Source organism: Euprymna scolopes, chromosome 15 (genome assembly GCF_053919585.1).
Source record: "Euprymna scolopes isolate OS-2025 chromosome 15, ASM5391958v1, whole genome shotgun sequence".
Lineage (NCBI taxonomy): Eukaryota > Metazoa > Mollusca > Cephalopoda > Sepiida > Sepiolidae > Euprymna > Euprymna scolopes.
In genome coordinates, this window is record NC_136496.1 from 95,800,986 (window position 1) to 95,828,111 (window position 27,126).

The 27,126-nt window shown below is 32.1% G+C and overlaps 1 protein-coding gene across 32 annotated transcripts in view; it reads right to left on the reverse strand.

The window, feature by feature from the left end:
- LOC145294002 (arf-GAP with SH3 domain, ANK repeat and PH domain-containing protein 2-like) overlaps nt 1-27,126 on the reverse strand; it is a 547,728-nt gene that overhangs the window by 124,209 nt on the left and 396,393 nt on the right. For 16 of the 32 annotated variants that reach the window (XM_080140939.1, XM_080140936.1, XM_080140933.1 and 13 more), the window contains 7 exons: nt 26,566-26,660; nt 21,358-21,538; nt 18,127-18,218; nt 12,451-12,637; nt 9,045-9,113; nt 8,888-8,935; nt 315-353 (listed from right to left, as the gene is read on the reverse strand). In XM_080140939.1, the coding sequence (XP_079997065.1) occupies nt 315-353; nt 8,888-8,935; nt 9,045-9,113; nt 12,451-12,637; nt 18,127-18,218; nt 21,358-21,538; nt 26,566-26,660 (711 nt within the window). The remainder of the gene's footprint in view (nt 1-314; nt 354-8,887; nt 8,936-9,044; nt 9,114-12,450; nt 12,638-18,126; nt 18,219-21,357; nt 21,539-26,565; nt 26,661-27,126) is intronic. The other 16 variants (XM_080140958.1, XM_080140949.1, XM_080140946.1 and 13 more) reach the window with 1 other exon arrangement.

The following is a 27,126-nucleotide window of genomic DNA, read 5'->3' on the forward strand; positions in this document are numbered from 1 at the left end:
TTCAGATAAATGTGACTGAATGTAAAGCTGAATTTTTTTTACAATAATTTAAACTTGTCCATATTTTCACAATTTCGTGATATTGTGTTATAATAGAAAAAGGGAGATAATCATATTATAAATAACCAGGGGGAAGCAACTCTTTTATATTAGTGATTCTTAACAAGAGAATCCAAAGTATCAATTCTCATCTCAAAAATTCCAAAACATATTAGATTCTTTTTAATATATCTGAGTGAATATCCTAAAATTCTTTGTATGTTATGGCAAAACATTAACAGCCAGCATTGATGAATGAGACAAAACATTCTTACATGAATTTTCATATCCAGTAGAGGCCAATTCAAATTTGTCTAAAAGGAAACAAAATAAATTATGACTTATATTTGATAAATTATTTATTCATCAATGGTAAAAATTAGATTACAAAAAAATATAGTACTTGTAAGGAATAGCCATCCGTAGGATTGTGGTGCTTTATGAAATCAGTTCTGAGTATTGATGGAGAATCATAAGTCAGTCCTGAGAAATGTTTAAGATTTTAAAGCCAAATTCTTTTCTTTTTTGAGAAAGTTTTTTTTTTTTCAACTTTACTGTTTTTAAGAGTAATATTTTTAAAACCCTAACCCTTTGTATACTCAGTGTAGTCTGCCTTTTTTTTATTTATGAATTTTCAAATTGTAAACTGCTTCGGACATTTCCGTGACTGACCCCATAAGTACTGACATCTTCTATATACCCATTCATTACAAGTACAAAATACTTTGCAAGAAAAGACTCCTTCAATCTAAACTTGTGCAAGAAAAGAAAATACAAGGTGAATTTTCTTGAGTGAACATTGGGGAGACTAATTTATGTGAATATCTTGTGATGGCATTAGCTCTAATTATTACACCCAATATCCATTAATTTCGGTGAAATGTGCAACATGCATGCCTAATAGACACTTATTGGCCTTATAATGACTGAGTACAAGTCTTAAGTAATTTTTATTTCACTATTAGTATCGCATCTAGTGTGGTTTAAACCTTCAACCTTCAGAAGGCTATCACTTAGAACTATATATTACTTAACACCTTAATCTGTTGTTGCTATATAGACATAATAAATATACTAAATAGTAATCAGTTGGAAGTGACAGCCTTCTGAAGGCTGAAGATTCAAACCACACTAGAAGCAATACTAATAATGAAATAAAAACTACTTAAGATATATATATGAAAGCTCCACATAGGGAAAGAGTTTTAAATAAAAATCTTATATTTCAAATAAAGTTCAATGATTTTTTTTTTTTTTTTACTCAATTTTTTTTTTAATATTTGTGTACGTTGAATTTTTGAGATGAGTAATTGGTAATATTTGGATTATTCAGACTACTGTTCTCATCTTGAGTATTATTCACATAACGTTTTGGCTGATGTAACTGCCAACTTTCTTAAGGTGTATCTTGTCAAACTCTGGAATTTTTCTGTCAAAATCGGGAATCTATACGGAATTTCGAATGAAACCCTTTATTTAATCCATGGTGGTTGCATATCATTGTTTTTTCAGTCAAGATCGAGTATAAGTCTTAATTCGCAATTGTATTCTTTGTATCACCTGCACTGAGGATTGAACCTTCAACCTCCAGAAGAGGTGTCAGTTTAAACTGAATTTTACCTACTACTTTATCCGTTACACCATGGATTCTTGCATACACCTGAAGAAGGCTGGAAGTTACATTGGCTGAATCGTTGTGAGAATAACACTCAAAATAAGAACAGTAATCTGAATAATCCAAATAATGCGACCATCGTTTTTGCTTGTTTCATGTACTATTTGGATTATACGGATTAACGTTCTCATCTTGAGTGTAATTCTCACAACGATTCGGCCTATGTAACCTCCAGCTGCATCTTGTCGAATTCAGTGATCATTATGGAATTTAGGACTGAACGCTTTATTTAATACATGGAGGTAGATTGTTCTTTTTCTGTCAGTAATAACTGAGTAGAAATCTTAAGTAATTTTTATTTTATTCTTAGTATTGCCTCTAGTGTGGTTTGAACCTTCAAACTCCAGAAGGCGCTATCACTTTGAACTGTATATTAACACCTTAATCTGTTGTACCACATGGATATAATAAATATGTTAAATAGAAATTAGCACTAAGTGACAGCCTTCTTGAGGTTGAAGGTTCAAACCACACTAAAGGCAATGCTAATAATAAAATAAAAACTACTGAAGACTTCTCTCTGGTCATGGCTTGTGGAATTAGAACAATCTACGCTCGCAGATTAAATACAGGGTTCAGTTAGAAATTCTGTATAGATTCCAGAGTTTAATATAAAGATTTCTGTATTTTGCAAGATGCACTCGCAAAAGATTGATGGAAATACTGTAACAATAATCTCTAAGATGAAAACAATAGTCCGAATAATTAATTATGATCTGAAAATTTCCAAAGCAAAAAAAATGCAAAAAAAAACCCATTACATTTTTAATTTAATACAACTTTATAAAACAACTGTAAAAATGTGAAAAGATCATAAAATGTAAACAGGTGTAAAGTTTTTCTTTTCTTTGTTTAAATTAATATTTAAATGAATGCAAAACAGTGAAAGAAAACTATAAAATTAATTTTAAAAAATGGATCTAAAGAAAATAGATTGATAGAAATCTTACTTGAAGTGATCAGAAACGAAAGTTATAGCACAACATACATTGGATTTGGTGCAGGTTGCTACATGCACGCTTATCAGAAATCATGTCCTGGTGCAGCATGCACTTTGGGTGGTTTTAGCGGACTTCCTTCAAAGGAGAAAGTTTCTAAGGAATATCAAATTCACAAGCCGTTCCCAGTTGCATGTATATCTTGCTCATACAAGATAATTTTAATGATATTAGTTTTTGTAAGAAGGTGTCATTGTTTTGTCACATACAATGACTAGTATTTCCAAATAGTCACCAATCTGGTACTGACTGGGTTCTACATTGTTTAACTTTTGTGATCTAATAGGAACTTGCATGTCAATGTGATTATACCATATATACAGGGGAGAAAAGTGTGTGTGGGGGGGGGTGAAGATGCTTTACACATTACATGCAGGTTTATTGTACATGCGTTTGGCAAATGTGTTAGGTTAGAGGAAGGAACTGTTTAATTGTAGGAAGAATAAATGACATGCTTAATGATGTTAACTTTTCAGCTCTCATTTTTTTTTTTTTTTTTTGATAATTACCATTTTTAATTACTTGAATTACTTTAGAGCCCTAATAAGATGTGTTAACACAGAAATGTTGGTTGATCAATGTAGACTTCCTAATATTTATTTAATTTTATTGAGCATTTTTGAAAAGAAATACTAGGTTTTAGTTCATGTTATCAATATATTTAGACTTACACTATATATATATATATATATATATATACACACACACAGTGTATCATAAAAGTGAGTACACCCCTCACATTCCTTCCTTCAAATATTTAAGCATATCTCTTCATGGGACAACACTGAAAAACTGATTTTTTGACACAATGGAAAGTAGTCTTCTGCAGCATATATAAAAGAGTTAATTTATTTTCTTCTCAAAATATAGCCATTAAAAAGCTGAATCCCTGACAACAAAGTGAGTACACCTCTTACGAAAAGTTGTCAATATTAACATACAACGCGTCAACTCTCAATATTTTGTGTGCCCACCATCATTATCCAAACCTGCTTTTACTCTCTTGGGCATGGAGTTTTTCAGAGCTTTACATGTAGCCACTGGAATGCTCTTCCACTCTACAATTACAACGTTGCGGAACTGGCGGATATTTGAGACTTTGCACACCTCTATCTTCTGCTTGAGGATTCAAGTCTAGAGACATGCTTGGCCAGTCCATCACCTTTACCCTCAGCCTCTTCAGTAAAGCAGTGATTGTTTTGGCTGTGTGTTTTGGGTCATTGTCATGCTGGAAAACTGCTCTGCGACCCAGTCTCTAGAGGGAAGGGATCATGCTCTACTGCAGTATTTAGCAGTACATGTTGGGAGTTCATGTTTCCCTCAATGAAATGTAACTCTCCAATATCTGCAGCACTCATGCAGCCCCAGACCATTGTATTCTCACATCATGCTGTAGGCATGACACCCTTATCTTTGTACTCCTCAAATTGGCGTGCATGGCTGTCACCTCAGGAGTAAGCCTCTTCTGAAGGCAATACACAAAAAAGCCCACAAACAGTTTGCTGAAGACATGACAACAAAGCCCATAGATTACTGGAACCATGTCCTATGGTCTAATGAGACAAAATTTAATTTGTTTGGTTCTGATGGCTTTAAGCACGTGTGGCAGTGAGCAGGGCAGGAATACAAAGATAAGTGTGTCATGCCTACAGGCAAGCATGGTGGTGGGAATATCATGGTCTGGGGCTGCATGAGTGCTGTAGGTATTAGAGAGTTACATTTCATTGGGGGAAACATGAACTCCAACATGTACTGTCAAATATTGCAGCAGAGCATGATTCCCTGTATATATAGCATATTTATTTATACAAACATTATTAGACACATGTGTGCATTATACATATTTCTGTTGTAACTATTAGAGAAGCAGCATCTTAAGATCAGATTTTCTGGCCTGAAGACACTGCTTCTCTAAGCAATACAATACAATGTGTGTGTGTGTGGATGTGCTTATATGAGCCATAATAACTATTTTATAAGTAAATGAAATTATATATATGTATATAATTTCGCCCCTTTAAGGAATAAATTCTTAAATCTTGTTGCACTTCCTGTCGCTCGATCACTATAAATAGTCTGAATTAATGTTAAGCTTTATTAATGTTAAAATTTCCCTTCATTCTGTGGTGGTTGACGGTGGCTGAGAGGTTCAGTTCCTTGCTAGCAGAGCTAAAGGTGGCTTCACTGCTGGGTTCAAATCCTTCGACCAGCAGCAATCATCATTTCCTGCACTGATGATTTTGAAAGCATGAAACACTAATGTCTGTAGGTATGAAAAATAATTATATATATGTAAAATAAATGGACCTGATAAAGATATAATCTTTAAGCAAAGCAAACCTATCAAGATGGTAAAAGCTCTACAAAGTTAAGAGGAGCAATTCTTGATATAAATAAAAGATGAGAAATAAAATGCTATGATCTAAAAAGTTTTTATTTTTTTGTCTCCTCTTCCTTCCTTATCGATCTGATGATATAATAAATTTAATGTAACTTATTTCTCATATATATATATATATATATATATATATATATATATATATATATATATATGAAAGCAGAAATGATTTGGATTTATCTTATTGGTAAAAGCTTATTCACAGTGTAACTTATTTTTATATTAATGACAATACACATAAGTGTTTATGTAAAGTATTTTTCTTTGGTTCTTGTCCAGAATTCCTTCTATATTAAAAAACAAAAACGAAAAAAAAAATCAGTGTAATGTACGTACCTGTGATGAAACGAAAATATCACATTCTAAAAATCATATATATTGATCAAGTAGTTTTATTTTTATTAAGAAAATCAAATTTTATGAGTATTCTAGAAGTGACTCTCGCCCACCATTTTGATAAAATGTAAACAAAGGACGATAACTTAACAATAATTCATACTTAGTAGATTTATGTAATGCCTATGAATTGCCATTAATTGCTTGTAAACTGTATTATTTGGACTAAAAATATCATTAAACTTTATATGAAAGACAAAGCCCTTTTATGTTTTTGGAGTTTTTTTGTATTTTTTTATATAATGTAAAAATGCATTGCTGCATTTTTTAGATGAGGATTGATAATTTGTATTATTTGAATCAGACTACTATTCTTATCCTGACTGATATTCTCACAACGTTTCGAATGATGTAACTTCCTACCTTCTTCAGGTGTATCGTATTTGGAATCTTTGTGTCAAACTCAGGAATCTGCATGGATTTTAAAAATGGAACACTTTATTTAATCCATGGGAACAGCATGCTCTAACTGAATAGAAATCTTAAGTTATTTGTAAAACAGAATACACATGTAATCAGTTTTATCTTGTATAGTTCCAATGGATTTCAGTGACTGGTGCATGGCTGTTAACGTGTTAATGTTTTGCAAACAGGTGAATTACAGTTAATGTGAGAATTATAGAAAATACAAAAAATAAAAAGAATAATAATACAAAAAATAAAAATAAAAAATTGAAGCATAAATGTAACTTATTGTAAAAATAACAAAAGTATTTATAATTAAAAAAATAAAAATTCAAAACAAAAATAAAACATTTCTCATAAATCAGACCAAAAAATATAACAAAATGGGTTATAAGTAGTTGTAGGACGATTCCAATATTTTTTATGACTTTGATACAAATTAACAATTCTGTTCTAAATTCTTGGCTGTAATGTAATTACCAATTCTTTTAAAACTTCTAATATTTAGCTATAAAGTTGTTGTTCATTTTTTTATTTTCAAATTACCGTAAAAATCCAATGTAATATGTGCATATATTTTCACAAACATAAATACACTTGTGTGAGTGGCGGTGGGAGTGATCTTCAGATTCAAGTTTCACATATTTATCATTAGTACCAGTAAATTAAGTTTTTTATTTGTTTTCTTTTTAATCATTTTTGGCATCAAAAAATAGGCACAAACTTTTCTGATTCCAATACCCCAAAAGTTCTGTTTTTTTTTTTTTATTCCTGATCCCGATTAATCGTCTTTACACTAATTCTAAGATTAATTTAGTATTCAAGTTTTATAATAAATTAAATATTTTAATTTTAAATAATAATTAATAATTACAAAATACTCCATATTTATATTTTGTACTTCATAATTTATTTTCTTTTAATAAAATAAATATGTATTAAATACGTTTGAAGCCAAAACAACGCATTATTACAAAAACAGATATTTATTTTGTTTGAAATTTATATTGAAATTTAAAAATACTAGCATTTCAGCCTGGATGTTTGGAGGTGTGTGTTGAGCAAAAAAAAAAAAGTGGTAGTAGGAAGGCAGGCTCGAACTCGTACCGCGAAGGAGGAAAAGAACGGGGGAAAAAAACGTGATGTCTTTGCTGTTATGACTACCGCCAAACCGGAAGTGACATAGGTTTAAATTAAGGCTGGACAATAAAAAAAAAGGGGATGACTTTCGAAAATATCGGCGAAAAAAGCGACCCCTCCATGTTGAAAAGTACCCAGTTAAAAGTGAAGAAATTAATGTTTTTAGCCAATTTTTTTATATTTGTCCTCTGAAGGGTTGAGCTTCAAAACAATACTGATCTTGTGAAAATCCGTCGCCTCTGTCAAAAGTTTTAGGTAGGCATGCAAAGATACATACATACATTTATATATTGGTAGCTCAAATTTTCGACCTAAACCGATTAAAAAGCCTGCTCTATCTCTGAATATCCTTTATGTAAAATTTCAAATGTTTAGACCAGAAATTGTCTGAGTAATTTGGTAGAGACTGCAGCAGTCAAACTTTTTTAATTTTGACCCCTCTTATGACCCCTTTACATTTATCGTTTTGGGCTCAAATCAAGTTATTAAGTTAGATCCATGTCCAAGGAACCTATATCTAAAATTTCAATTGTTTATACTCAAAATTGATGGAGGAGTTTGGTAGAGTTCTCAAAGGTCAAATCGTTGAACTTTGACCCCTTAACAGCCAAATTTCTGGCTGAAAACGGATTAAAGATTTTTCCTAATCTTGGTTATCAAATTTCGAGTCTGTAGACTGAAAATTAACAGAGTTATTGCGTGGAAAAATGTAGACACACAGACAGACCGACACTTTCACTTTTATAGATATATAGATATTTCGATGATACACTTCATCAGTATGTCTTTCGTTCTGTTTTTTTTTCCATGTTGTTGTTGGATTATAGAATCAGTAGAAGTCCAATTGTTGTTTTTATGGTAGTCTTTTCAAATGTCGGAACGGTGCGTTGATCACGCAGAATTCCCGTTAGAATTTGTGTTCCTTGGTAGAAGCGCTTGTTGGTTATAAATTTCAATATAAATTTCAAACAAAATAAATATCTGTTTATTTTGTAATAATGTGTTGTTTTGGCTTCAAACATATCTAATACATATTTATTTTATTCAAACTCAACCAGCGCTTCTATCAAGGAACACCAACCCTAACGTTATTTTTTTTTTTGTTTTTGTGGTTCTTCACAGCCATCTATTTTTTTAAATACAGAACATAACATAAGTTTGTGCTAATTTTACATAATTAGGTCAGGTCCATTCATCGAACCTATTATGTTGCGATTCTTACCTTTAATTATCTCCATCAGGATGGAAGTTACATTTTCAGTTCAATTTGTCATATTTGTTTGCAAACAACCTATGGTTCACATTGCATGACCAATTGTCACCAAACTTGATTAAAAGACTGAATTATGCTGTAATTTAGAACTGATAATTAATTTTGAAGGTCACAGAAAAAGTGAAAGTCATAATTTTAGCAATGATTTTGGTTCAGTTTATCATTAGAGACTTTGCTACTTAGTCAATATTGTAGCCAATGAAGTATTGCATTTTACATGACTTTGACCTTGAGAAGTTTGGTCAGGGTAAAAATTTTGGATACGGGTTCAAGCCTGCCTGCCTACTACCACTTTTTTTTTTTTTTGCTCAACACACCTCCAAACACCCGGGGCAACATCAGGCACCCAGGCTAGTATACAATAAATCTAACCCAATATAATGAAGAAAAAGTATAAATATTTTTGAATCCACGCCCATGTGTCATGCTGATTTCTTTTTTTTTTTTTTTAATTATGCAACAGAAATTATCAAGCAATATATAATAAAGCCACCAAACAGAGGCACAAAATAAAAGCAATGGTTTCTAATCGCAAACAATAGTTAATATTAATGGGTACTTACATCGATATCATCATCACTATAACATTCAGTGTGGTAGATGGGATCCTCCTGAAACAAGCAAAAACAAAAGAAATATTTAGAAAAAAAAAATACTGACAAAAAATATGAAACAGATGAGAACAAGAATTATAGAAACATCGAAAACTTCACAACTTACGGTCATTAGATCCCAATCAATATTGACATTTTCAAAGAGATCTTTTCTGTTTTCTAAGGCAGCTTTCAGCTAGAAATTGAAAAAAAATTCAACATTTATTTTGATTTACTTATGGTCATCTCTCATTAATATATACATAGAAAATTCATAGAAGGTTGCTAACAATGCAGAAATTTGTCAGTACAATAGGAAGAGTACTTGAAAATAATATGAAACTAATTTTTTTTTCTTTTTGTATTAAGTTGCCTATTTTATTTATTAATTTATTTAAAAAAAATTAATTGCTATAAGTATTCATTTTGTTCATAACAGATGTAACCGATTTATCAATATATTTTGAGGAAAAAACACTCATCTCAAGTGTTTATATAATTCAACTCAAATTTTGCAATGTGCAATAATGGCAGTGGTGAGGTTAGAGAATCAGGTCTGCAGTGAATGTATGCTAAACAATATACAAGATGAACATATTTCAATAGGAGTATAAGAAGGCTATAGCAATACAAGGAACCAGCTGTTATATTGGTGTGATGGACAAATGAAAGAAGGTCTTATTTGTTTTGTTTTTAATTTAACTTCGTATATCCATTTATTTTTCAAGAAAATCACAATACAAATCAGTAAATATGAACTTACTGTTAGATGTAACCGGGATGGTGGAAGTCTTGATATTTCAAGAATATGATCTCTTTTTTCCAAAAAAGAGACCAAAGAATGTCCTTTAAAAAAAAAGAAAAACATTGAAATATCCTTAAGTGGAAATGGACATCCATTTCTGAGTTAGGATATCTCAATATTTTTCTTTTTTTAATGGCATCCATTTTATATGGATATATGAAGTTAAAAAATAACAAAATAAATAAAAACTTTTTTTCTATGTCCATTTTTGTTCATACGTCACACCAAAACAACAGCCAGTTCCTTGCATTGCTATAGCCTTCTTATACTCCTCCACATCTACTTACTAGCAATGCTTCAAGCAAACTACCTTTCTCTATTATTTTTCAATCAATTAATTTGATTTCACTTTAAGCACAAATAAGTACGGTTCTGAATTTTTTAGACAAATGATTTGTTCTTATCTTGAATGTTATTTACACAATGTTTCGATCAATATAACCGCCGACCTTCTTCAGGTTTATAAATCGGCATTAAAAAAAAATAGTAAAAAACAAAAAATAACGAAAATTACAAAAAAAAAACATGGCAAGATATACATCTGAAAAAAATCGGAGGTTACATCAACCAAAACGTTATGTAAATAACACTCAAGATGAGAACGTTAGTTCGATTAATCCAAATAATACAAACAAATATAGTTTGGTTGTTTTAATTTGTTTGTTGTTTTATGCCAAATCCTGTCATTCTGGTAAAAGATTTTATGCTTCCAGTTGTTTATGTCTTCAACTATTTATTCATAGGGTTTGGTTTGATTTGGTTTGGTTATTTTGCAGATGAAAATTGTTGTTTTTATTTTTGGAGAACATGATGGAGTTTGGTAGAGGTAAGTAAGTTTTTGTTTAATGGCACTTATAGGTCATTCTATGCCATGAAATGTGGAGAGAATATTCCTCATTTGAGATTTTGGGTAGTGGTTTGTTTTTAGTTAAGATTTAGTATTTCCAAATATTTCTTATTGTCGGCAGAGAGAAAGAAAAAAAAAACAAAAACAATAACATCAATGTTTGGTGTATTTAAAAGTTAGGAAGAAAAATGTGTATAATTATTTTCTTTGAAATATTTTAAATTAATAATTTAAGATTAAGAATAATATTTTAAACAGAAATAAATACCATGTTTTATTCACAGAATTTCATATTTATAATGTGAACAAGTATAGGGTGTTTTTATTTTTAAAAGCAGCAAACTTTAAATTGAAATAAATCACAGAAAAATATATTATGCAAATATGTAGTTTATTCCAAAGATTAATTTTTGGCATTTTTAATTTAAATACGTATGAAATGAAGCTGTATTTCGGCAGTAATGTTGTCTTCCAAGTGGTTTATTATGTCTGGTTTATCAGCATAGACATGGGACTTTACATATTCCCCAAGAAAATAATCTAATGTATTTTTTCCTAATATTTGTTTCCTGGAAATACCCGTATAAGTTCAGATTCTTTAAAATATCTCATCTGAAAGCTTCCAATTCTGTCCTTGTAAACCGTTCTTTATAATATAACCATAACATCAGTCATTAATAATATGATTTTAAATTTTTATTTGCCCCGAACAAGGCATATTGCCACTGAAGTATAATGGGCTATTGCGATAGGAGCCGGATTGGTATTTTTTTAAACTTTTTTTGTCCACCTCAATTTTCATCCTTAAATTGATGACTTTTAAAGGTTTGCGGGTATGCTGAAAACGAATATCATATTTAAATTTAGGGCAGACAAGTAGTTTTCTGGATATTAAGACCTTTATTATGCAATGTAATCCACTATGTTTTTTACTAGAGGCCATGTTTTTTCTCAACTGAACAAGTACTAATGTGCAGGTGTGTTACAACCCCGCCCCATATTAAGAATGGTGAACACGACTGACATTTATTAAATAATCTATTGGAAAAAACTATTTGTCCACCCCAACTTTAAATGGGATATTCGTTTTCAGCAAACTAAGAAAAGCTATAAAAGTCATAATTTTAAAGGAGAGTGTCACAGTGAAAAGAAAGTAAAAAATTTACCGCCAGATTTATACCACGAAGAGGGTAAGTGAGGAGTTAGGCAGCAAAATGTTTGTTCACATTACATTTTAATTACTACATGTTGGTACAATTGGAAAAATGGGAAGCAGAAAAGGAATTCCAAAGGCAGGTGTTCCAAAGAAAACAATTACCAGAGTAAAACTATTTTCTACCATCTAGGGACCTCTATAGTAGAAGAGTTGTAATTTTTTTTCTTGTTATTTTTGATGGAGAGTGTACATTAGTAAATTAATATTAAGTCGGTGATTTATTTGGTAGTGGAGTGGGTCACAGATATTTTTGTTAAAGGAGGTACAGTTACAGAGCGCATTCTGTGTAAGTACTTGTAAAACAAACACAGGAATGCAATACTGAGGTGATGTGACAGGGTCTGGAGCTTGGCAGATAGTGTGAGAACCAAATAATTTGTTAAATGGTTGATTTTCTTGGGTGTCTACTGTGTCCTGACTCTGCGACCAATTAGTCCTCATATAACTTAAGTGATCCCCTGCCGTGTCAGTAAGAAATTGACAATTTTTATTGAGGTGAGCAATCAAATTGTTGATTAATGCATTCAAATATTTTTATTTTTTTAAATTGAGAGAGAGAGAGAGAGAGAGAGAGAGAGAGAGAGAAATAGACAGATGGAGAGAGCAAGATAAGCACAGCGAGATTGAGAAAGAGATAGAGAGATTTACAATTGAAATCAACTGACCAGTTCTGCACACAATTGGTGGTTATTCTCCTTTGCTATCTCCAGCGCAGTCTGGCCTGCCTTATTTGCTAACGTGGCCATATCAGGTTTGGTCCGCAGTAAGAGCTTCATACATTCGGATTTATTTAACTGAGCGCACAGATGAAGTGCTGTATTTCCATCCTTTGTGGTCTTGTCTAGGCTAGAGCTAAAAGAAACAAACAAAAACACAAAATTAAAAACATCCAACAAGCAATTCATCACACGTTTTAACCTGTTATGACAACAAGCACAACAGGTAATCATGTTACATACTAGCTGCCCATACTCAGCATTTACCGGGATTAAAAAATCCTCCACTCTATAATAACGTCCAATGTGTATTTATCTGTATATCCGTTCAGTCACACAAAAGTTAGCAAGTAAAATGCATGCCGTTTTCTCATCACCAGATGAAACTATTTCAAGTGGTGAGTGGAAGTGAAAAAGCAAGTAGCAAGTCAAACAACCCCTGTTGTCTAAAATAAATTTGGAAAGATTTCCTCCACTCTAAATAAAAAAAAAATCAGTTTGGTTATATTTTTTTCTTGAAGTCATGAAATGATAATTCATACATGAAAAATTAAATTGCTGGCATAATTTTATGAATTTACTAGCAGGGTGACTTGATACTGCCCCAGATTGAATGAGGATCAACAAATGTTCCACTCTGTCATACTTTTATTGTCATTGAAATGGATAACCATTTTTCAATCAAATCAATTGATTGCATGCTTTAGTTTGAAAGTATTACTGTGAGGGCACTTCACATGTCTCCCAGCAGTGATTTCGTCCACAATACATTGTAGTCTACATTGTACTGTACAGAACCTTCTGGTGATTTCATAAAATTACCTTTAAATACATAATTACTTGAATTAAAGTTAAACATACAAAACTGAAGTATCATGGTTCAATCGTGCTCAAAAAAGAAACATTCATCTCAAACGCACCTTGTCTTATAAAAGAATCTACAGTTAGTTTTATAGACTAGGCCTTTCTGCTTGTGTGGTGATAAAACTTCTCAAATGTACTTGTGATGTTAGGTTGTATAAAAGTGCTAACTTTGGTCAAAGTCTGACTTACTTTCTTTAGTCAGAGTGTTTGATTATCGATTTTCGATACTTATCGGAAGCATTCCGATTCAAAACCGATGTAAAAACATTCCTGGACACATCATGTATATTTGTGTAAGTTCCTTTTATATAATAGTAGATTTTAATACTTGTACAACCATGATGAAACAATATTTTTCTTGTTATTTTTTATGGATAGTGTGCGTTAGTATATCAATATTAAGTAGGTGATTACCCTCCCCCTCCATCTCTAAAAAGTACAATAAAAAATAAGTGAATGGCGAGAGACAAGATCAAAAATGGGATGTTAAGATGTTCATTGCAGTCCACTAGTACACAAGTTATATATAGCAGGTTGGTTGTGATAAAGGTAAACCTCAACAAATATAACATGCTGTTTGTTTGTTGAGCATCATTCATGATGATTTGTTGGCATTCTTGTCCCTGATATCTTTCTATTAAGAATTCTTTCTAGAAGGGTATCAGGTACTTACTGGAAAAACTACTTGAAAGTTGGCAATGTCCTTAAGTAAAAGTATTTCTGTGCAATGATCTGGATTCAAACTTGACATACCTAGTACATGATGTTAACTACTGAGCTACTGCTACCTTCCTGCTGCTGCTACTGCTACCTTCCTGCTGCTGCTACTGCTACCTTCCTGCTGCTGCTGCTGCTGCTTTTACTGGTTTGTTGATTATTCCTATTTACTTGCCTCCCAACGAGAGCAGAGTTGGACACAAGGTCGGTTTTTAATTTTAGGAAAATCCAGCTCCCCAAAAAGGGGCACTCTGGATAGGAACAAAAATAAAAATTGTCTCAGTCATGAAGGGTTTCTCCTCCACTGAGCGAGAATAGAAAAGGTGAAGTGTAGCATCAGAATAGATACTACAGTGTGATCTTGGTTTATTGATTATTACCAAAATATATTGCTGTTAGGACAATAGGACTATGATTAAAGAAAGGGAGCTAACTCCTTTTCTGTTTCAGATGGAGTTCCTTCCTCCCTTTTTACCTCTGTTATCGGAGTTCTCACATGGAAATACGAGAACAGAATGAGAAATGTTGGCAGGCATCAAAGAAAGGATGGGATGACTTTGAATCTGGGTAAATGAAGATGGGGGTATATATCACTTCTGTCTGTGATAGCTGTAATGTACAAACTCAAGTAATATCTGGCTAAAACTGATTGATGTTATTTTATATCATTCTAGGTGTTGCCTCCTTGTAAATACAATGTCTACATGAGGTCAGCTGTGAGTATCCTAATTTCTTTCATTACTTTCTGTCATTCATATGCTACAAACATACATTAAGGCATAATCTTGTTCAAGGCATTAATAGTTATATGTCAACACCCACATTCATAACAGACGTCATGTCTATAACAGAAGAGCCGGTGTTATTAATAGCATATGACCCACAAACTCAACATTTTATTCTGATTCTTCAGTTTCCGTTATGGAAAGTTGGACTACGTTCTTAAAAAAATAAAAAATAAGAATAAAAATAAAAAAAAAAAAAAGAAAGAAAGAAAGAAAAGCAGTTCTATTCAATTTCTGGCAAATAAATTTTTATCCCACTTGGAATTATTTTAATCTGCTGACATCTTTGGATTATTTGGATAACTGTAACTATATTGTTTTTTTTTTCCCTATAGCATTATTTTCACATTTTTGGCCGATGTAACCTCCAACCTTCTTTAAGTGCATCTTGTTGAACTTGTTGAATCTGTACTCGATTTCAAATGGAATCCTTTATTTAATCCATGGGTGGAGCATGCTTTTCTTCCATCAACCATGATTGAGTAGAAGTAATTCACAATTGTATTCTAAAAGTAATGCCTCCTATTTTTTATTTCGCCTGAATGGATCAGAGGGGATTGCAGATTGCATTGTTATGATGAACATGCATTCATGACCCGAAAGTTTCAAGTTTCATCTCTCTGTTGCAGATAATGACAGTCTGAGACTCTAAGAAAGTAACCCCTGTCATGGACATGTGTCAGAAGCATAATGGGAATTCTTTTTGACCTGTGACATCAATCCTGACAAACAAAGAATTTTAATTTATATATAAACAGATGCATTTGTGGATCAGAGAAACGCAGACCAGATACATGCGTGCATGTTCCTTTGCCATCACCAACTAACACCCTCATCATCTCATTTCCCTTCTGTGTCACTTGCCACAAGCTATGAGTTGATTGACAAAATAAATGTATTGTTTGAAAACGAAATTGTTATTTGTTATTGAAAAAAACGTATTTTAGCAAGTGTATGTGTCACTAAAATACAGAGAAACACATGAAAAACACTCCAAGCAAAAATTATACATACATTTTCTATGCTCACTCATAAGACAACACAAATGCTAATAAAACTATCATGAATGATGCTCAACAACAATCATCAGCAACATATTGCATTTATCACACATACCTACCGTATTTAATGCATATAGTGGTGGATGAAACTGAATGTTTTTATAATTATTTACAGGGCTGGGAACATAGAACAACGACAAAGAGTAAAAATGACATTTAAACACCAAAGAATAAGGAGCACTTTAAGTTGGTGTCAACACAACAACTTACTCAGTGAGTCTAACGGTTATTTGAAAGTCGGAATAATGCTCCAATAACGCAAATCTTTTGCTTGAGAGAGATTACATATTATTTTACTAAATTTCACTGTATTTTGTTTTTATACTAATGAGTCACCACTTACCAAGGTCAAAGGATGATGACCAATACTATGAGAGGATTGGATACAATGAATGGAATGTTAGAAATAAATATATTCCTTCAATATGATATTACACAGTAAGTAAAAAAAAAGAAGCTATCTTTGCACATGTCTCACTTTTTACGAATAATTAAGATTTTTTTTTATTATTTAAGAATATGCTTTCAAATAGTGAAGACGCAGTGCTTTAATGACATCTCTTCATATTACCTATGCTTTGAAAAAGAAAATAATTACTCAGAGGACAATCATTCTTTGAAATGCGTTAGAAATTAATTCCAACTTAACTTTTTAATAATTACTTAGGTCCTTTCTCTTACAAAGACTGTTTTAAAACTAAGTACCTAAATAATTGTTTTTAAAAAATGAATTTCTAACAGGAATGGCTAGAATTTGATTACTTAAAAAGACAGCTTGACAAATATTTAACTTTGGACTTGAAAATAATCATGCTATGGTGTGCTGGAAAGCAGCTCCACAGTACTGTGTTACATGGATAAAAAGTTCTTGGAAAGAAAGTCTGTTCATGGAAGTTCCACTTGGTTATAAGTACACAAAGGAAGAAAGATGTTTTTAGTAGTGGTTGCAGATCGATGAGTTTTTACTGTGAATGCTTTACAGGAAAGAACCAGAGATTGAAGCTCAGTTGAACACCTACCATAAAAATTATGAATGACTTTTAATAAACTTGTAATTTAAATAAACAATGAAATTTATTTCTGATAGTATTTTAATGTACAACATTCAACCGAGTCGATACTCAAATATCTAACCCTCAAACTTGAGGAATAAGTGACAATAAACGTGCAGTAGTAGCACACATGTTTGTGTAGGTCTATAGCATTATTAAGCAAACTGTTTATAATTATCTCTAGAGCTAGGAACATCAAACAACATAGAACTAGCATGCCTGTCCCAGGACAAATTTATACTCTGCTTATTTGCTATCTTTTTGCTCATTTTCATGTTGTCAAGCAGATTAACAACCAGATAATCTTATTAATGCAATCCTGTGCAGCATCTGAATATGGGGAATCCAACATGGAAGCAGCCCAATGCATGTACATGGTGTAAATGAAAAGTAATATAGGTGACACAGGAGTTTGTTTACCAGATTTACTTCCCTTTAATTAAAACAATGGTGGATTCCAGTTTGTTATATGTTTACTTCAATATTTTGTGGAGTTAACAAACTTTACAAGTATCCTTAAAAAATGCTGCTCGGCACAATTTTAAAACCCCTTATTATGGCACGAAACCATTATATTTGAAAATAAAAAATTGCAGAGGTAAAAAAATAACCCCCTCTCACTCTTTCATTAATAGAATTTTTTTTTCCCTGATGTGACAAGATGTTTTTTTGTTTTTAGTTTTTTTGTTTTTCACAATTGTGTATGTCCAAATCAAATTGTTATGACTTAATGTTATTTTTTTGTGTGAAAAAGTAAAACAATAAATTTAATGGTTTTATACAAGAAGTTTTTTCTTTTTTTTTTTCTTTTTTTTTTAATAAATAGTGTCAGGTTACATTTTTTTTATTTTTTTTAAATTTTATTCTGGAAATTGCTCCAACTATTTGATTTAAAAAGTTTTTAAAAATTCTATTTGAAGATCAAAAACTAGCCAAGAATAAGTGTTAAATGGATAGATTCTAAGCAAGAAAACAGCAATTCTTTTCCTTTTGACAGAAAAATCGCTCATGGAATGTGAGAACTAAAGGACAAAATAAGAGAAGCACGTGTTATATAAGCTGTTAAAAGATTCCCCTAAAGCTAATGTTAACCACATTTGGAATATGATTCATAAGTTTTCATTAAAACCATGATTGTAAACTTACATGCTACTGTTTTGTATGATAAAGTCGACCATGTATAAACTAGTTCCATCTTCTTGACTAATTGCCATGTGGAGTGAAGTCTCATCATCTTCCTGAAAAGAAAAAAAAAATTTATACAGATCACGATTAATTATTAAATATGAAATTTAAGTTTACAATTATAACAGAATGAATCTATTTAGAATTACACTTGATAAAAAAAAAAAAAAATAGAGAAAAATCTTTATTTTGTACGTACTCATTATGAAACAAAGATATCATATTCCAAAATTTGTATAAGGTTGATTTTGATCTTGGTAGTTCGGATGGAGTTGTCTCCCCAGTATTTATAAACAATGGCTGCCAAAAATAAGTAATTACTAAAACTTATAAGATCTGATTTTCTTAATTAAAAAAACCCAAAAAACTACTTAATTTATGTGATTTTTGGAATATAACATCTTTGGTCTATGACAGGTACAGACATGATAACAATTTGTCTGCGTTTTTTTTTTTTATAAGTTGAATTCTAAATAAATCTTAACGCAATATTTAACCTTTGTTCAAAAAGTAATTCATAATCCTTGTTGAAAAACAAAACGATCAATACTATGTTAACCTCTTTCCTTTCATTTTTTTTTTTACCTGTACAAAATGAGGTATGTTTATCTGTTTGTGTCATTGTTTAATCATCACTTTTATATTTTAATAGTGAACAAGCCACGTGTGCATGGTCCCCCTCTGGTGCTGCATGTGAGATGACGCCACAAAAAATAGTGAAGAAATGATGAAGTGTGAGGGGCCAACATTGCCTTCACATTTTCGCCAAGTTTCAGAAAAATCTAATGGATGGGGAAAAAGTTATGGAGTAAAAAGTGTTATTTTTTGCAATTTGGGGGCATTTGTGACCTCTTTTGAATGCTGGGAATGCCGAATCCCAGTGAAAGTAGACAAACGGCACAGTTTCATGATGTGTATATTTGAATTCAGCACCATAGAAAACCACCATATAGACATACATATCAAGTTTTTGAGTAATATGAATAAAGAGCTCCAAAAAGGGATGCGAACCAGAATTTTGCCGGTGTCACCCATACTGAATTTATATTAAGAACAATGGTCTCCACATTTTGGCCAAGTTTCAGGAAAATCTAATGGATGGATCAAATGTTATTGGGCAAAAAGTGTCATTTTTGGCCATTTTGGGGTATTTTTGACCTCTTAAGCCGCTGGGTACGCCAAATCCCAGTGTAAATGGATAACAGTGCAGTTTCAGGCCTTAGCACATGTATATTTGAGTTGACCACCGTCAAAAATCACTATAGTCAGACATATCAAGTTTTTGTTGAGAAATATGAAAAAAAAAAGACACAAAAAGGGGCGTTGTTAGCATTAAAAGTCCCTGGGGAGGCAGAACCAGAATTTTGCCAGGATCACCCATACTGAATTTATATTAAGAACAATGGCCTCCACATTTTAGCCAAGTTTCAGAAAACTCTAATGGATGGATCAAAAGTTATAGGGAAAACGTGTCATTTTTGGCCTCTTTTGAGCCCCTGTGGACGCAACGGAAATTTTTGCAAAAAAATTTTTTTTACTGTGCACATCTTATTTAATGAAATACAATTTGTGGCAAAATTTCAGGAAGAACTAATGGACAGTTATCTGGCAATAGTCCGGAATAACGGACGCATGGCCATGAAAACATAGGTCCCTCTCCAATAAATCAGGGGACTAGTATTATTACAGAGCTAATTCTCTATTGAATACTATATACATATAATACGGATTTCAAAAGTTAAAAAAAAAATGTCTTGGGCGTTATCAGCTAGAATTGAAACCAAAACATTTAGCGCTCCAGCTATGTTTGCTACTGTTTGAGTTATCGACAGATAGATAAGATAGATTTAAAATTAAACCCCTTTATGCTACAAATGAATTTGTGCATGTGCAAAAGTAATAGCAATATGTCGGCAAGTTGAAATGAAGATTTTGCATTTCAACTGACATATTTCTATATGTATTAATCATTCATCCAAACAAAGATTTTACTCATTATAAACCACCTTAGTGTATGATGACTATTTCCTGTTAATTTCAGCTTTATATGACCAGCAGTTTAAGAGTTTATCTATTAAATATTTTCACACGCGCACACACATATCTGTTTTATTTAAATGACATTAACTGCTGCAATTTCATTGGCTCAGTTTCAGCACCTTTTGACATTTTACGTAAACTGCCTGGAACTCTGATGATGACATGGCTTTTATTCCACATAAGTACCGAAATTCATCCTGTTATTCTTATTCTAAGTATTCTCAATATAGACATCACACACACACACACATATATATATATATATATAATAACTTACTTCAGTCTTGACAGACTATGGACACCCACTCTAAGGATGCCTACATGTGGAATTTTTTATGGCAAGAGTTTCACAATCTCCAACCACATCTCTCCTGAGTCGACTTTATTAACCACCAGTGGCAAGTGGAGGTTCAGGAGGACTGGAAACAATACCAAGATAAGCAGAGAGCCCATACAGCACCTAGAATTTCCAAATGGTCACCCATCTGGTACTGACAAGGCCCAATGTTGCTTAACTTCGGTGATCTGACAAGTACCAGTGTGTCAACATGATTATACTGTGTGTGTATATTATATATATGTGTGTGTGTGTGTGTGTGTGTGTGTGTGTGTGTGTGTGTGTGTGTGTGTGTACAAACACACACAGAAATTAAGTAAATAAAAAAAATGTAGGTTTATTTTTTATTTGTAACTAGCAGAGCAAAAGTGGGACATAGCTTTTCTCTCTCTTTCCCCCACCCTCTTTTTTTTACCAATCCATTCCTCTTTCTAGACATACACACACAATGCTAATGGGCATAAGGGGGGAAAAAATCTGTAAAAAAACAAAAACAAAACAGAGTTACTTCCCTTTACATGATAACATCAAAAGATGCGTACATTTTGAGAAGTTTAAATAATATAAATTGCTATGATGTCATCAGATCAAAGCCTATCTTTAAAACTCAAATAACATGTTTAACTTGCTTTGTCAAAGAAAAATTACCCCCCCCCCAAGAGAATGATAACTTTTAAAAATCATAACACATATCCTATAATTATATACTGTAAATAAAACCATAAAATAATGCTTAAAATGGTAAAAGAATAATCCTTTAAAAAAATTAAGTACATGAAAAAAAATTAATAAATAAACAGAGTATATATCCTTACCGTTTTTGGCAGTGTAGACATTAATTCCAAGCCCTCTGCATGGACTTGTAAAAGGGCAAATATATCTTTAGATGTAATTGCTTGCTGAAGATCTTGTTTCAATTCTTCCTTGTCTGTGCATGTCTGGATAGCATATTTATGCTGTTCATATTTAGCTTTGATGAATTCACGGCGTTCATTCCTGAAAGACATTGTCAATTTTTAAGTTTATAAAAATCTAATAAATTTTATTCACAAGTATAAAAACCTTATTTTAACTGTTGATCTGTTGACCAAAATCCAAAAGGTCAGATGAACACAAGTCACTCACATCAATACTGAACATTAATCCCTCGTATAATTTTTTTTTTATTTAATTATTTGGACTATTATCCTCATTTTCTAGTTGATGTTTTCACGACATTTCGGCCAATTATTTCTCTGGCTTTCATCAGGTTAATCGTGACGCAATAATTGGAAGAACAATTGGATTTATAAGACCAAAATATTCAAACTTGATTGCCCTTTGGGGCCCGTGGTGCAGTGGATAGAGATGCGGAATATCTAGGTTTCCAGGTGAGCGTGAAGCTAGAGGTAGCGGTTTCAATCCCACCCAAAGCCGGTCAGAGGATTAGTTGACCAAACCGTGGTGGGATGATAATAGCTATTGAAGGCAACAATTGCTGTGGATGTAGTTGCAGGATTCAACATTCTTATCCCGTCGCGGTTAACCTGACAAAGGCCAGAGGAATAATTGGCTGAACGTCGTAGAAAACAACAACTAGAAGATGAGGATAATAGTCCAAATAATTAAATAAAAAAATTATACAATTTTCTCATCTCCAAACTAATTCCAAACTAATTCAATAATATTAATCACTTGGTTGTTCATAGCAGCCATCTTGTATCTAAATTGAGGCATCAGACATCAAATTTAAATAATACTATTCTGTAAGAGAGAATCTATTTGTATAACATAGTGCGAAAATGCATATAGCAGCAGCAACAGTCAATGTATGCAAATGACTGAGCTGTGTGCAAGATAACATCACAGTGAGGAAGGCCCAAGAAAGACAGAAATAGACGTTATACACATGGCCTAAGAACAACAAGGAAAGACAAAGCACCACATGTTCGACACAGCAGTTTTGTTAAGCACATTGGAATAAAATAAGACTTTTGAACAAGAGAAAAGGCATTATTCTGGAAGCACCTGTAAATAAATGTCTGTTGTTTCAACTGAAAAAAAAAAAAAAGAAAAGAAAACTAATTCTTTCCTTGTCTTTACTTCTTTGCGACTGTTAGCATAGAACATGTGGGTCCCAAATGTTGACATGTAATGGCTACATTACATTTGAGCCTTTCATTTTGCTTTTGCCGACACGTGCGATATCATTTATTTTGTTGATGCAAATCCCCAATTTCTTAATTACAGTTATATAATAATCCACCATATTTTAACACTTTGTATATAAGTAACTGTTTTTGTAAAGGTTAGTTTGAGAGTAAATGGGAGTGGCCAAAACAATACCAAACCATGATTGGCTAAGCAAATCATATGTATTTAAATACAATTATAAACAACTAGACTTTGCTCATCAAAAATGAGCAAAAAGTTATAGCCTTTGACTTAGAATGAATGTTTTATGGCAAATTGACAGTTGAATATGGTTAAATTTGTGCTCATTTTTGTAATAAATACTAATTCCAATGAACCCTTAACTGTGTGTCGAAAGGATACCTGCACCTTATAATAAAGGTCCATACAAAATTTCAGCCAGATTGGCCCAGTAGTTTCCAAGAAAACTTTGAGTAATTTTGATATTGTGGTGATTAATCTCTATTAATCCCCAATTGTGCATCAAACAGATACCATAATACTTTGTTCATTGCACTTTACAACAAAGATCCATGCAAAATTTAAGTCAGATAAACCTAGTAGTTTCTGAGAAAATGTGGAATGGACAGACAAACAGACAAAGAGAAATATAAAAAAGCTCAGGGTTTCCCAAAGTGGGCTCCACAGAGCCCTAGTGCATTGTGAGTGAGGCTGAGGGGCTCTAGAAGCCTTTTCTTAAAGAGGACCAAACGCTTTATATGGAAAAATGAAATGGCTGCAAACATTCAATTATTGATCTTTTTTTTTTTTACTGGAAAGAGACATGATACATAACTACAGGTGTAAAGAGTTTCAGGATGATTCTTGATAAAGAAAATAAAAAAATACAATTTTTGATTAATCATAAACAAAATATGCTTATAAACATTATCATTAGTCAGTGTTAAAATATAAAATTAATGTTTTCCATATTTATTTTAGAAATTATCTTGTTAGTGCTCTGTGAAAAACCTTTGTCCTTCTCAGGGGCTCCATGGTATTCTAAAGTTTGGGAAACCTTGATATAGCTTATTCAAACAGGTAAAAATCAAAAAACTAAAATTCGAAAAAACATTGATACAGTCAAAACTGATAAAACAGATGAATTAACAAACTCATTAGTTGGAACAGTTGGTGTACTTGCAGATTTTTTTTTTCAATCTATTTTTTCGAAGTATTTGCCCCAATATAGAAGTATTGTTATGCGGAGGTACAACAAAAATTATGGAGGAACTAAAAATATGGCATAAAGACAACACTTATAAAAGTTGGATGTTAGTAAAATATATAACCTGATGAAATATGGGTGCTTATTTAGAATTACACTTAATTTAAAAAAATACAGAAAAATCTCCATGATGTATATACTGGTCACAGAATGAAGATGTCATATTCCAAAAATTGTGTAAATTAATCAAGTAGTTCTTTATATAGAAAATCAGTTTTTAATATTTTTTACCAATTGTAAGACTAAATTGTAATCATTACAGGGCTGATTTTGATCTTGATAGTTCAAATCGAGTTGTCTCCCTTTATTTAAAAATAATGGTTGCCAAAAATCACTAAAACTTATAAAAATTTGATTTTCTTAATTAAGAACAAAATCTTGATCAATTTACATGATTTTTGGATTATTTCATCATCCTTCCATGATAGGTATGTACATCATAAAGATTTGTTTTTATTTTCTGTATTTTTTTTATTAAATGTGATTCTAAATAAACACTAAAATCTATCCTAAATTACTGAAATACTTATAAAAATGAAGACTTTATTGATTCAAATAAATTGTTCTAAAAACTGGAGAGAATTAATATCTTGACAACCATATAATAATAGTAATAACATTAAATAAAAAAAAAGTTTGATATATTTAACACGTTTCTTATATGTATTTTGTGTAAAATTTTTGAAAACAAATATTAAACTTGATGAGAGATGACATAAATTGTAACTAACAAAGTTGTGCTCATAGTAAATCGACAGTATCTAATATTTTGAAAAGTTTTGATATATGTTTGGATTTTAACAAGACATTTGATAACTTATCTTATTCATTGCCCCCCCCCTTCTATTCACTTTATGTCACTTTTCCCCTGTTCAAGGGTTTGACGTTTTTTGAGTAATATCACTCTTCACTTCTCAAGGTTCAGTGGGTTAATAGTTTCCAAATTCCATTCTGTATGGTTTTGCCCAACCACCTGCTTCCAAGTTCTCCTTGACCAGCTAATCTTCCAGCAATTTAAGACATTCATAATTCTGCAATGGTTTAACATTCCACATGACCATACCAGAGTAACTGCTTCATCCTCACGATAATCTCCATGCTGGGCAAGTATAGTGCTTTCAGCAAATCTTCTCTCCTCAAGTGTTGGTTTTGGTCAGAATTTACATTGCGAATCCATCTGATCATAGATGTGTCATTGGGCGGCAGATGGGCAAGAGATGACTGAGCAAGAACTCAGCATTCACTGCCTTATATCACAACGTTTCTGACACAACTGCTATACAACTCAGCCAGGGTGCAAAAAGAGATAACACATTATGTCATAAGAGGCAGTAATCTATGAAATTTCACACTCCTTGCCTTCACCCTTGTGGTTGTACAGAGTTCAGATCTATCACCTGCACTCAACATACTTTCTAGATAGCAGAAAGAATCTACTACCTCCAAGGTATTGTCATCTAGTACCCATGTTTCTGCAACATTAAACTATAAGTTCATATGTCCAAAGAAAATAAATGTTCCACCTGACCATACTAATGTAATCGATTCATGCTAAGGCAAATGTAGTGCTTTCAGCAAATCCTCTGGCCTGATATATTCGTTTTAGTCGGATTTCACATTGCAGATTGATCATATTATGGATCTGTCATTGCGCTGCAGTAGGACAAGAGAGGGCAGAGTGAGGGCCCAGTATTCACTGCCATATATCATGATGCTCCCAGATGTAGAGAGACAACTAATTGTATAATCAAGAGACAACAACTCACAAAATTTCGGCCAAGCTGTCATCACATCCACTACCACTCAGCATATCTCCTAGATAGCAGAAAGACTCTTCTAACTTGCGAAAATGAAGAATTATTTTATTCATAACAAAATAGTATATAGTGTAAGAGTTTTTCATAAAACTATGAAGATGATACAAATTGCGTTTCTAAATTTTTTAAGATGAGGAATGATTATTTGTATTTTTTGGATTCTTGAGACTACTGTTCTTATCTTGATTGTTATTTTTACAGCATTTCGGTTAATGTAATCTCCAATCTTATTCAAGTGTCTCTTGTTGTGGATGAAATAAAGTGTTCTGTTTCAAATTCCGTGCAGATCCTCAAGTTCTAGAGGAAGATTACCAAATTGGACAAGGTATACTTGAAGAAGGCAGGAGGTTACATTGACTGAAACGTTGTGAAAATAATATTCAAGATAAGAATAGTAGTTTGAAGAATCCAAATAATACTGATGTAAATCGGTAACAATTATGTGTTTAGTCGTCGGACTTTTGTTGCTTTTTTGATAATTAACTTTGTTGCTTTTTTGATAAATAAATTCGCTTTGTGGCTTTTTTGATAAATAAATTCGCTTTGAGGCTTTTTTGATAAATGAATTCGCTTTGTGGCTTTTTTGATAAATGAATTCGCTTTGTGGCTTTTTTTATAAATGAATTCGCTTTGTGGATTTTTTGATAAATGAATTAGCTTTGTGGCTTTTTTGATAAATAAATTCGCTTTGTGGCTTTTTTGATAAATGAATTAGCTTTGATATAAATTTAGAAATTCGCTGACAGATGTTAAGCTACTTGAAAGAAATAATTGAAAAAAAAAAAAAAAAAAGTATATGCACTCACATGCCACTTGTAGGCTTTGGCTTTAATGAGGGATCCAATGCAAGTTTTGCCTCCATTATGTCATTGAATCCGCTGTTCCCTACTTCACGTGCACACTGAAAAGTGACAAAAAGAAGGCAAAGAAAAAAATCACAATAAAATAATAGCAACAAAAAGGTAAACACAAAAAAATAAGGAAACAAATCAACATACAAAAACTTTTTTTCTTTTTTAACAGATGTATTACCACTTAACAAGGCTCAAAAGCTATTCAAAGATAAAAATTAAGTCAGCGTCAGGTGGGTGGTGAGACAATGTTGGATATGGAGATGTGGCGACACGCATTTGAAATCAGAGGTGTGCACACATGCATATTTCAGATGGATTTGGTCTACATTCTTGTGTCCCATAAAAATGACTGGAATCGTAATTATCACTGAAAACAGACCTGTTTACATTCCAGGTCAGGAGTTATGAATTGTGCAATGCAAAATAGAAAAGGAGAATATAATATCCTAATATTTGCAGTCCCAGGAATGTCGATTGTTGTCGATATAAGATATAACATGAACGAGAGAAGAG